The sequence below is a fragment of the Canis lupus genome, chromosome 1 (genome assembly GCF_003254725.2).
Source record: "Canis lupus dingo isolate Sandy chromosome 1, ASM325472v2, whole genome shotgun sequence".
NCBI lineage: Eukaryota > Metazoa > Chordata > Mammalia > Carnivora > Canidae > Canis > Canis lupus.
In genome coordinates, this window is record NC_064243.1 from 83,308,835 (window position 1) to 83,321,633 (window position 12,799).

Sequence of the window (12,799 nt, forward strand, 5' to 3'; positions counted from 1 at the left end):
TAGACACGGAAATACACTTAGAAAACAAATTAAACTTTAGACCAGGATGAACGCAAGACCTCCCCCCCAGGTTTTCTTAACTAAAGATTCCTAATAAACTCACCGAGGCTGAACTTCCTGCCGGCCCGCCCCTCCTTTCGCCTCGGTTCAGCTGCCCGTCCCACCTCCCAGCGCCCGCAGGCTCTTCGGCCCCACCTCCGCGGCTTCCCGCAGGTGCCGGCCCCACCCCACGAGGGATCTCCCCGGTCGCCCCGCCCACCTGACCCTTCGCCCCGCCCACTGGGCGCGTCGTCCTTCCGGCAGCGCGCCGTCGCCAAACCCGGCAGCGAATGAGCGCGGGCGGCGGCGGCCCTCCGTCGTACCCTCGCATGCGCATGCGCGCTCGTGCCGGGCGCTCCCGAAGACCTGGCGGAGCCCGGCGCGGATGGAGGCCTGAGGGCGGCGGGGGCGGAGCGCACCGCGAGCTGGGGGCATGTCCGCGGCGGGCGCCGTCTAGAGGAAGGCCGAGCAGCCGCCACCACGCTCTCAGTTGCGGCGAGACGCAAGCGAGCCAGGCCTCGGGCCGCGGCGGCGATGCAGCGACGGCGGCGCCCTCCGCCGCCCGCTTCTCAGCTGCCCGAGGGCTGCGGGGGAGGCGGCGGCGGCCGCGGCGGGAGCGAGGAGGTGGAAGTGCAGTTCTCCGCCGGGCGTTTGGCCTCGGCCGCGGCGGTTTCGGCGGCGGCGGCGGCCGCGCGCAGCACGGAGGAGGAGGAGGAGCGGCTGGAGCGCGAGCACTTCTGGAAGATCATTAATGCCTTCCGCTACTACGGGTAAGAAGCCCGTGGCGGACCCCGGCGCAGCCCATCGAGGTGCCCGCTGGTCGCGGCCGAGCCGCCGGAACGGGGGCGCCCGCCGCGCTCGCCCTCGCCCTCGCCCTCGGCCTCGCCCTCGCCCGCGGCCGCCACGCCTCCGGGCTCCCGGACCGGGCCGCCACAGCTGCTGACCTCCGGGCCCCTGAGTCACCTCGTACCACCTTAGCCCCCCCCCCCCCCCCTCCGCCCCGGCCCGGCCCGGCCCTGCACAGCCGCGTGCCTGCCGCGCCGTCTGCTGCCCAGCCTCGTGTCTTCCAACCTCAGGATCAGATTAGCTCTCTTGCCTTCCATCATCCCTCCTTAAAGGTTTGGCTTTGAGGCCGGTGGGGGTGACCGGAAAAGTGCTGTTAACAATTGCAGATAGAAGATGATGGTGGTCAAAGCGTCCAGTGCTGGGCATGATCTGTATGTGTTGTCGATGTCCTCCAACCTGAACACGCCGAGAACCCAAGTTCACCTACACGTGGGATGCCGTAGGACGAATTTCCCAAACTGTTGCCAGTTCTTGCGAGAGCAGCTGCGTAAGATTTCCACCCCAACCCCCCCGGGCGCTTTGAACGTCCAGGCACAGTAGTGGTGAATGATGGCGCTCAAAGTCTTTAACTGGTGGGTGAAATTAAGGTCGGAGGTGGTCCGGATGTTCTAAAATTTGCTCATTATTGAAGAGGGAAAGGAGAGGAGGCACAGTAGAGGATCACTTTTTTTGATATTTTATTCTGCAAATATGTATCGAATTCTCACTACGGGCTGGGCACAGTGATGGGACTTTTAAACTTGCTTAACTTCCACTTTTTTTTTCTTCTTTTTAGATAAGGTGTTAAAATAGCCTAGTCACAAAATTATGATTCCAAGATCTGAAAGGGACTTAGATTTTTCAGGTAAATCTAGCACTTTTATTCGTGTTAAGAGTTGAGTTCACCGACAGCGATGTTCTGAGTCTGCAGTTGGAATGAGATAGACAGGAACTGCACGGGTAAAACTGTTCCCTTAGATGGGATGCTGCTGTGATTTATGCAAACTTTTTTTTTTTTTTAATTGGTTGACTGTGACCTCTTCAAGGGCAGGGACTGAGCCTTATTTATTTTTGTGTCACCAGTGCTTGGCATATGTTGTTGAAGCTCTATTTTTAACAAATAAGACAAGTAGTAGCAAAGAAATACATTTGTGCTGCCCAAATAGCCTGTAAGTTTGTGACAAGTTGGTAGTTTGTTACTATTTTGAATTTGGAAACTTGCTTAATAAAAGCCTAAAGTTATTTAGAATCTGATTGCATTTCTGCAACCTGAAATTTTGAAGTGCAAAGATCTTGATGAAATAATCTACTGATTAAACCCAGGCGTAGGAACTGGACCGCACTACTAATGGAGCCCAAAAGGGAATTAACTAGTGTGGGGATTGTATTTAGTATCAACAGAGGGAGGAAGGCATACAACCACAGAATTGAACTTGATGCAAGTATTGTTGTTTGAAAGAATCACACAGGGAGGAGAAACAACCCTAGATTTAGGTGAAAAATCTAGAAAAGGATACTGGAATATGTCCTGGAAAGGAAGTGGACCCAACTAGTTAAAATGTGTGTTTGTGCTGGTTCCAATATACTAAGACTAATTTAAAATCGATATTTAAGATTAGGTATCAAATGGGCCTTTTTATGGGGGGGGGGGCAGGAACCTTTGACCTAGAAGTAGGGCTCAACTGTGGCAATGTAGAGAAGAGTTTTTATGTGCATATTCTAGTTGTTGTGATATAGTTTCCTATACTGTAATCCCTCTTTAGCAGTTTAATGTGAGATTTAGGATAATTTTATTTTTTAAAAACAATCCTTCTTATTTGTGTGTATTCTCTTGATGAAACACTTCAAACAGACTGTAAATATTGTTAAAAATATGCTTTTAAAAACATCACTGAAGGACTAGGGGTATGGGAAGCATTTTGTAGCAGAAAACACACTAGGTTGTTCCAACAGTTTATGATCTTCTAGACCTGCACTGTTCAATCCTGTAGTCGCTAGTCACATCTAGCTACATTAAAGCTTAAATTAATTAAAATTTAAAATTCATTTCCTCAGTCTTACTAGCTACATTTCAAATGCTTAATAACCAGCCACATGTGGCTGGTGTCTGTTATATTGGACAGTGCAGATGTAAGCCTTTCCATTATTGCAGTAAGATCTGATGGACAATCCTATTCTAAACCTTTAGCAAGTACTTCTAGATTTTAAAAAGCTTAGTTTCACTGCTGTCTTTTAGTGATTATATAGGGGATTTAGATTAAAGGTCAAAGGACAAGAAATGTCCTGATTAATATGTTCTAGTAATATGGCTTCTAATTTTGTGTTTCCTACAGGTTTTGCTTAGATGACATATTTTTTTGAGTTCTTTATTTTTTTTTTTAAGATTTTTTATTTTATTTATTCATGAGGGACAGAGAGAGAGAGAGAGGGGCAGAGACACAGGCCGAGGGAGAAGCAGGCTCCATGCAGGGAGCCCGATGTGGGACTCGATCCCAGATCTCCAGGATCACACCCTGGGCTGCAGGCGGCGCTAAACTGCTGTGCCACTGGGGCTGCCCTAGATGACATATTTTGATTAAGGCAAAAATTATTGTAGCATTGTAGTGAATAGCAAAAAAAAAAAAAAAAAAAAAAAAAAAAAGTTTTTAGGTTGTTAGCCCTAAAATACCAATCTTGTTATGAATGAAGAAAAATAAAGGTCTTCTGAGAAACATTCTACTTTTCGAAATAGCAGTTAGGTAAGATTTTAAAAATTGAGATGTAGAGTTCTTTTGTACAGCTGAAGGAATAGGCATATAAAGAGGTGAACAGATTGTGCAGGCTTACACAACCAAATTATGGTAGAGTCTGGCCTGAAATCCAAAATTGTTGACTAAAATTTTACCCTGCATTAGTAAGCAGAGATACTAGTAAGACCATTTAAAACTTGTGTTTTAATACATTTTAATTTATAATTATTTTATTTTATTTTATTTTATTTTATTTTATTTACTTATTTTTTCTGTGTGTGTGTTTTAATACATTTTAAAAATGGATAGAGAAGGGGTCACCTGGGTGGCTTGGCCAATTAATAGTGTCTGCCTTCAGCTCAGGTCATGATCTCAGGGTCCTGGTACTGTGAGCTCTGCATCGGGCTCCGTGCCCAGCAGCGAGTCTTCTTCTCCCTCTTCCTTTCTCTCTCTGATCTCTCTGGCTCTCGCTCTCTCTCAAATAAATATACACTTTCCTATTTGGAATTCTAGAGTAGCTCAACCGGTGCAGAGGAATGGGTCTATGACCTTGGCCCTTGGCTCAGACCCAGTATCAGACCCACCCTAATGAATGGAGACTGAGTCAGAGTTGGGGTCACTGCCAAGACCAACCTTCTAGAGAGAGCTGAAGGTAGAGATACTCTTGAGCATATGGCTGGTCACTCTATTTTCTCCCCTTAGTTATCAGAAGACATGGCCTCTTAACTGCTGACTGAATTCAGAACCAAGGAGAGTCTGAAGGTTGTAAAACATTCTTAAAAGAATGTTGGGAGAGTTGGGAAACTTTCATTAAAGGGCCAGGCAATGAATATTTTTAGGTCAGAGGGCCTAGGTAGTCTCTGTTACAGCTATTTGACTCTGCCTCTATGTGGGAGCAACCACCATAGGAAGTATGTGAACAAATGGGCATGGCTATGTTCCAGGAAAAGTCTTTACAAAATGGACCCAGTATCCAGGGAGCCATAGTTTGCCCACCCCTGCCTTAAAGTACATTGGTTGTTTAAGCATTTCCAGAAGAGTGAATTTAGCCCCATTTAAAATAGTATTGCAAAGATTGGACTTGTATCAGCTTCAGTAAGACCTCACTTATTTCAGGAGAGTCATTGTGGATGGATGTACATTATGGACAGTTTTGCAGACCATTTTAAAAATCAGGGGTTAAGACATATCCTGTATCTCATAACTGTTCTGTTGTAGTTACATCACTTCAGTATCAGTAATTGACAGTAAATATGTGTGGGCTCTTCTGGCAAATCCATAACTTCCTTCAACTACCCTACAATCTTGGAAATTAGTCTTCATGGAGAATGAAACATGCCACCTTGGGAGCATAACATTTGTTGATTGTTATTTGCATAGGTTGAAATCTGGAGATTCAATATAGGGACAAAGATGAGACTTATATTTTAGAAGAATTCATTGGGTGTGGTAGATTTAATCTGGGGACAGCATTCCTAGGGAGCAGGCCTCTTAGGAATCTTTGGGAGACCGAATGAGGGTTTGGGAGAGGTAGTGATTTGCAGAGAGTTTATGAAGTAGAATCAAAAGGATCTGGGGCTTGTGATTGTGGGGTCTGTAAGAAGAGGTGTTTTACAGTGACTCATTTGTTTCTGACTTGAGTGGATGTATGGTATACCATTCATCAGTGTCAGCCATAGAGCAAGAGGTGCAGGGTTTTTTTGGACGGGCTATTGTGTGCGAAGTTCAGTTTGGATATGTTGAATTTTGAGATATGTTGAGAGGGAGATTGTGGGGCATCCAGTGCTCAGGAACACTAGAAATGAAGTACTCTTTAACCAATTGACTGTGAGTTGTAACCCTTCATAACTCTGCTGTTTGCTGTTATAGTCACTTTAAATAGTTCCTTTAGTGTCATCCTTTATTTTCTAGGAATGTAACTTGATTCATTTTCTAGGAATGTAACTTAATTCATTCTGAAAATGAATCTGTGTCAAGAGCCTTAAAAATACTTTTTTTTTTTTTTTTTTTTAAGATTTGCTTATTTTAGAGTGAGCTGGGAAGGGGCAGAGGGAGGGGGATAAGGAGAGAAGCAGACTCCCCACTGATCATGGTGCCCACTTGGGGCTCCATCCCATGACCTATGAAATCTTGATCTAAATCAAAATCAAGAGTCAGATGCTTAACTGAGAGCCACCCAGGCACCCCAGTACTTAGCCTTTCTGACTTGGTAATTATCCTTTTGGGAATTTGTAGTAATTCCCCCCCCCCCCCCCCTAAAATATAGACAGATTTAGAACACAAAGTCTTATCATGTAGACAAGTGAAAGTATATAGATACCCAGTGTTTGGGAAATAACTAAATCAATTTTGGTTGCATAGATGGTATAATGAACAGTCATTATAGTCATTTGTCTTATAGTCATTAGAGAAGTTTTTTCTGATCTGGGAAAATTATTTTGATAAAGCTGAAGAATTACAAGTGCTTCTAAAAAGTTGATATGCATGTGAATCATTGGAGATCTTGTTAAAAGGCTACATTTCAGTAGCTCTTAGGTGGGCCATGAGATTCTTCATTTCTAGTGATCTCCAAGTGATGTGCTGTTCTGAGTATTACTTTTTGACTAGAAAGGCAATTAAAAAAACTATCTTAACAACAAGGAGAAATATGCAAAAAAGAAGTGATTACCTTTAGAAGAGGGATTATTAATAGCTTTTTTCCTGGAGAATTTTTACTTTACATTTTTTTGTATCTTCACTGTGAACATATATAGTTAAAACTACCACATTTGATCTATGTTTCAGGCCCTGGGCTAAGTGATTTGTATGCGTTATTTTGTTACATTTTTAGTGAAATCCCATTGGATTGGTAGAGGAATATAATGGTACCCAACCTTGTAGGGTTTTATGGAGATTTCTCAGAGTAATCCATGTTCAGTGACTTTTGTAGGGCCTGGCTTTTATTAAATCTCAACAAATAATAGCTTCTATAATTATCATCATCATTGCTGTTGTTATGTATTACCTTGTTTTGTATGTGAGACAATTGAGGCAGGGAGAAAGGAAGTAACTTGCAAAGGGTCTTGTAGCAAATAGGTGGCATAACCTGGATTTCAATCCCTATCTCTTTGACTCTACAGCTCACTGTTACACTGTCTCTAGGGGGACCAAAGCAAACATCAATGCAGAACCTGCCAGCTTGATCTTTTCACACTACCCTACCAATTCCCCTTTTGCCCCTGACCACCACAACCACCACCACAACCACCACCACATACCAGTTTCTAAAAACCTGATCAGGTTATTGCTTTACTCAAGAGCTTCTTCAGAACTTCTTTATTACTATTCAGAAATTAAAGAGTAATTTGGCATAAAAACGAGACAATTAACTTGAGTGAATAGAAAGATTCAGACAACCAAATGAAAACGTGTTTTTCATTTTCATTTAGTACAGAGTAAATGCCAAAGAACTTTGAGGAGAAACACATTTATTTATTTGTTTATATAAAATGTAAAGAATGATACAATGAAAACCCATGCACCTAACACTTGGTTAAAAAAAAAAAACCCTTTCCTTTTCCCTGCAAAGAACATCACTTTCTTAATTTTCATTTCTTTGCTTTCTTTGTAGTTTTTTTTATGTGTTCAGTCCCTGTAATATATTGTTTATTTTTATATAAAATGGAATTGTACATTTTGTATTTTTCTGCAACTTGCTTCTTTTCAACATATACTTATATTCATAAGTTTTATCCATATTATTGTGTATAGTTGTAGTTTATTAATTCAGTTGCATTCAATTGTTTGATTATACTGTACTTCATTCATTTTACTGGTGATTAACTGTTAGGTTATTTGCAGGTTTCTTGTTTGTTATATGTAACAGTGGTAATAGGAAGATAGTTTATGTTTCATGGTGCCCCTGTGCAGGAGTTTATCTTGAGTATATAATTGAGTATCTAATTGCTAGGGAGTGTGCATATTAAGCTTGTTTGGGTAATGCTAAATTATTTTTCGAAGTGGTTGTACTAATTTTGGCACCTGTCATCAATCAGTATGTGTATATATATTCAAGTTGTTCCATATTTTTGGAATATTTCTTAATATTTTTTCCCATATTTCTTATAATCAGGCTTTTAGATTTTGCCCATCTGATTGATGTAAAATGACACTCATGGCAAATGTAATGTTCAGCTTTTAAAAATGATGTGTTTTTTTGTTTGTTTTCAGATTTTATAAATAGGTAATTCTCAAAGTGACCATTAGAGTTATCTGGAAACTTCTGGAATGCAAATTGTGAATAATATGTAAAATGCTATAGAATTTCAAGTTTTCCATTGTTTACTACTTTTGTAGTACATAAGATCCTTTGTGTGTGTGTGTATGTTTAATTTAGCTTGATTGGTTCTTAGTTAATTTCAAAACATATATTGTATATTGTCAAGTAATTTCAGAGCAGTATTTTGCTATTTGATGGAGAAATTCAAAGCATTCATCTAGTTTGCTAAAAATTCCAAGTTTGGAAATTATAATCATAAAAATAAACTAATTGTACATTAATCTTCTTTATGTTTCCTTTTCCCCCTCCTAATTGGTGCAAATGTTTACTTTGCTAGTTGTAAAATATTTGTCTTTTGTTTGGTTGCTTAGAGAATTTGTTAAAGTGATAACATAAAACTTTCTAAGTTGATATCCTTTAAGAAACCAGAAGATTGTAAATGACAGTCTCCCAACATCATAAAGAAATAATTGTACAGCAAGACAACCTTTAAGTTAGATTGGCCCTGGTGAGAATTCTTTTGCCAATTTAAAAAACACCTTTTATGTTTTAGCACCAGTATGCATGAGCGAGTGAACCGAACAGAAAGACAATTTCGATCACTTCCAGATAATCAACAGAAACTACTTCCTCAGTTTCTTCTTCACTTGGACAAGATTCGGAAATGCATTGATCATAATCAAGAAATACTACTGACCATTGTGAATGATTGCATACATATGTTTGAAAATAAAGAATATGGAGAAGATGTATGTGAAAGTTTGTTCTATTTTTATTTTAGGGTTTAACCTCTGTATTTTGAGGTCTTTATCTTTCTGGATTTCACTTTTATATTTTGCATGGGCCATTTGCTCTACTTAGAGAATATTTTCACTTTTATGCTCAGGCATTTGATTAGGCTAAACAGATTACCATGCCAGAAACTAGGTTTGTTCAGGGATTATTTTTTTTTATAAAAATAGTAAGATAATTATTGGCATATTGTTGTATGTTTCACATAATGTCCTGACTGTTCTAGCATATGGAGTTAGTGACAAGTTTTTATGACCAACTTTACTAGCTGTGTAAAATTAATTTCCTTTGCTAAATGCATTTTCAGTATCTTGTATCTGTTGATATTTATCTTTTACTTTAAGAAGTTATTTTCACTTATAAATCTCAAGGGACTGGCAGTAATAGAAACTGAAGTCCTCTTTTTGTATCCACAGGATAGCTACAGTTAGGCCACTCCAGTGTGAGCCTCTCCATGCTGCCCCATCAATGACCTGGAGGGACTTTCTTCCCTCTCTTAGAGAAGATGTCCCGTCTCCATAGCAGCTCAGTTCTGGTCCTCTCCTGAGTAAAGACTGCTTAATTATATGGTGGTTTCATGATTAGTGGACCTTAAATCTATTGAGGGTAGAAGTGAGACCACCAAACTCTTTTCATGTAGGATCTCAACCCTACATGAACCCTGGTTGAGGTGAGAGGCTAGTGATTTATCCACCAAACCATCTATATAGCCCCTTAGTAGCAAGTCTGTTTAACCATATTCGTGATTGATTCCTTGATCAGAAGCTAATTGATTTCTGTTTTCTAAACAGGGGAATGGAAAGATTATGCCAGCATCTACATTTGACATGGATAAATTAAAATCCACACTGAAACAGTTTGTGAGAGACTGGAGTGAAACCGGGAAAGCAGAGAGGGAAGCCTGCTACCAGCCAATCATTAAAGAAATTTTAAAAAATTTTCCAAAAGAGAGATGGTAAATAGTATCTTATTTTTAACCAATTTGTCTAAGATAATGTAAGCACTAAGTTTCTCTATAAGAAATTTCATAGTCCTGATTCATTTTTATAGTCACTGTGTGCCTGTATTTTCCATATATGGGTGTGTGGTGTTATACGTGTTCATAGATGCCTTGTATGAGGTTGAAGTTAATATTTTGAATACTCTCTACACTTAAGGGAAAATCATTCTGTATAGAAATTAATAAGGTTAAGTTGAATGTTCGTTATCAGTGATGTTTTCTTTTATAATTTGCTTATGGCATCACAAAAAGCTGCAGGCTATTTGCATTTTCCTCATTATAACTAACTTGTAGATAGATAAGGGATCTATAGCTTAGAGATTCTTTTTTGTGCCATGAAAAGCCTAAGCAGTCCACTTTTCAGAATAGCATTGATAAACGAATAAAATAAAATGCATAAGGTTGCAAGATAACCAGTTTTGAATAATAGTTATCGAAGTATTTAAAAACCAGATTTGTGCTATGACATGCTTTGTATTTTGTATCACATTAAACAAGATCTAGCAGCAAGTATAATTCCTGTATTTTTGAAAATACCAGTGTATATGTCATTTTGAGAATCTCAACAACTTCAGAATAACAGATTCGTTGCATGCATTTTACAGCACTCTATCCTCTCTACTTAATCACCAATTCTTAAAGTTTTACATTTTATTTTTTCTTCCTCCTACTTCCCTTGTTTCCCTGCTTTATGATTATGTCTAAAACTGCATATATGCACAATTATTACTTAAAGCATTTGAAAGATCAATTTATATATCATTTTTTAACCTCTTAATGCTTCAGAGTTTATTTCTTAAGAACAAGGATATTCTCTTACATAAACACATTGCAGTTATCAGATTGAGAAAATTTAACCTAGAATATGATTTTCTAATCTGTAATCTGTATTCAAGTTTTATAAAATTTTCCTGAAAATGTTCTTTATAACACTTCTCTTTCCAGTCTAGAATCCAGCCCTGGATGTTGCATTGCATCTCATTATCATACCTTAGTTCTTTAATCTGGAACAGTGCCTTAGCCTTTCTTTGACTTTTATGATGTTGATATTTTTGAAGAATACAAGGAAGTTATTTTATGGAATATGCCTCGGTTTGAGAATATCTGATGAAATGATACCTAATTGATTATCCTTCTCAGGATATCACATTCAGAGTCATACAGTGTCTATTAGTCCATCATTGACCATTTAATTTTGATTATCCATTTAGAATGTCACTTAGTTTCTCCATTGTGTGGTTACTGTTTCTCCTCTTGGGACTAATAAACAATTTCTGAGGAGATGCTTTAAGACCATACAATTAATATCCTACTTCTTCTCAGACTTTCTCCACCTTAGAATTGTCAGCCACTAATGATTCTTGCATGAACTGATGTGTCCTGTGCTGGTTATGGAATGGTGATTTTCTACCTTTATGATTATCAGTTGGCGTTCTACTGGATCTGTAAACTATTACCAGAAAGGACCAATGGTTCCTATTTTACTCATTGGGTTATGATCCATTACTGTTGGATTTCTGTTGTTGTTGTTGTTACCTCACATTTAGCACAGCAGGAGTCCCTTCAAGTTGGCTCCTATGTCTTTTCAAATGGCCCATTTTTTTTTAGTGCTTCCTTATTTTCTGGTACAGTAAGTTATTTCAGTCCCATTATGTATCTTCCCTACTTTAGTCCTGGAATTGGAGATTTTTCCAAGTAACTGGTTAATGTGGAATGGTATGTAGAAACCACGATCTGGTACTAGGCATGTTCATCGTTACTAAAATGTCACGGCTTTTGAGCCTTTTTTTTTTTTTTTTTTTAATTTTTATTTATTTGTGATAGTCACAGAGAGAGAGAGAGAATGAGGCAGAGACACAGGCAGAGGGAGAAGCAGGCTCCATGCACCGGGAGCCCGACGTGGGATTCGATCCCGGGTCTCCAGGATCGCTCCCTGGGCCAAAGGCAGGCGCCAAACCGCTGCGCCACCCAGGGATCCCACTTTTGAGCCTTTTATAATGGATAGAACATACATGCATACACACATTAGAAAGCATTAATTCATACTGATCCCTTCAATTCCAATCCACCCCCCAAAGTTTCCATCTTGGCTTCACCTGTTCTCTATATCTGTCTGCCTTTTTCCACAGTGAGAACTCGGCTTCTGACAACATCTGTACATTGACTCATCCACTCAATCCACAGTACTCACATAATGGTTTCAGAGTTGTTATCTCCATACCACTATGAAAAACAAACTACTGGCAGAAGTTTAGGATTTGCTAGCAATTATTTTTTCCCCCTAAATGAAGGGTATTCACAAAAATAGGCTTCACAAGTTCCTCAAATTAGCTTTGAAGCAAAGCTTGCTTTGCTTCAACCCCCTCTCCTCAGTGTGATTGTGTTTTTTATTTGAAATCCAGTATTTTGAGGTTTGTTTTTGTTTGCTTTCAATTTTCAGGGTGGTTATGTCTTGCCCCCACACCACAACCTTGCTGATTTATATTTTTTTGATGGGTTAGCTATCAGTTATCAACTTGTGATATTCAGAAAAAGTGTATTCCCTTCTCTGTTCCTTTGATAGCCAATCTCAATCCCTCATTCTCAATCCCATGCCCCATGTAGCTAATCAGTATCACTGATTTCTTGTTTATCCTTCTTTTTATTTTTTTGTTTCTTATGAATGTAAGCAGATACAGGTTTCTTCATAATTACTTGTTTGTTTCATACACAAAATGTAGCAGCCTGTATACTTTATGTTGCACTCTACTTTTTTCCCCTAAATAGTCTTAGAAAAGCTACATTTCAGTTCATGGAGGTCTTCCTAGCCTTTTTTATAGCTGTAGAGTACTTCAACCAATCTCCTGTATTTGTTTTTTTTGTTGTTGTTGTTGTTTTGTTTTTTGTATTTGGTTATTTAAGTAGTTGGCAGTATCTTACAATTATAAAGTTACAATTAATAACTGTATACAGGAGTATTTTTGTACTGTTGAAAGTATATCTTTAGTATAAATTCTTAGACATGGGATTGCTGAGCCTGCAAGGTAAATGCATATGTAGTGTGGTAAGTGTGTTAGTTACCTATTGCTGTGCAACAGATTACCACAAATTTGCTTAAAACAGCATACATTTATTATTTCACAATTTCTGTGGGTCAGAAGTCTGGGCATAGCTTAA

General features: G+C 39.4%; 1 protein-coding gene across 4 annotated transcripts in view; it reads left to right on the forward strand.

Annotated features, from left to right (window-relative positions):
• The first annotated feature begins 414 nt into the window (after positions 1 to 414).
• CARNMT1 (carnosine N-methyltransferase 1) overlaps positions 415 to 12,799 on the forward strand; it is a 41,342-nt gene continuing 28,957 nt past the window's right edge. Inside the window, exons 1-4 of one of the 4 annotated variants that reach the window (XM_025423290.3) lie at positions 676 to 809; positions 1,212 to 1,457; positions 8,405 to 8,600; positions 9,435 to 9,598. In XM_025423290.3, the coding sequence (XP_025279075.1) occupies positions 1,432 to 1,457; positions 8,405 to 8,600; positions 9,435 to 9,598 (386 nt within the window). In that variant the 5' untranslated portion in view covers positions 676 to 809; positions 1,212 to 1,431. Of the gene's footprint in view, positions 810 to 1,211; positions 1,458 to 1,660; positions 1,730 to 8,404; positions 8,601 to 9,434; positions 9,599 to 12,799 lie in introns of those variants that run through there. The other 3 variants (XM_025423291.3, XM_025423288.3, XM_025423292.3) reach the window with 3 other exon arrangements.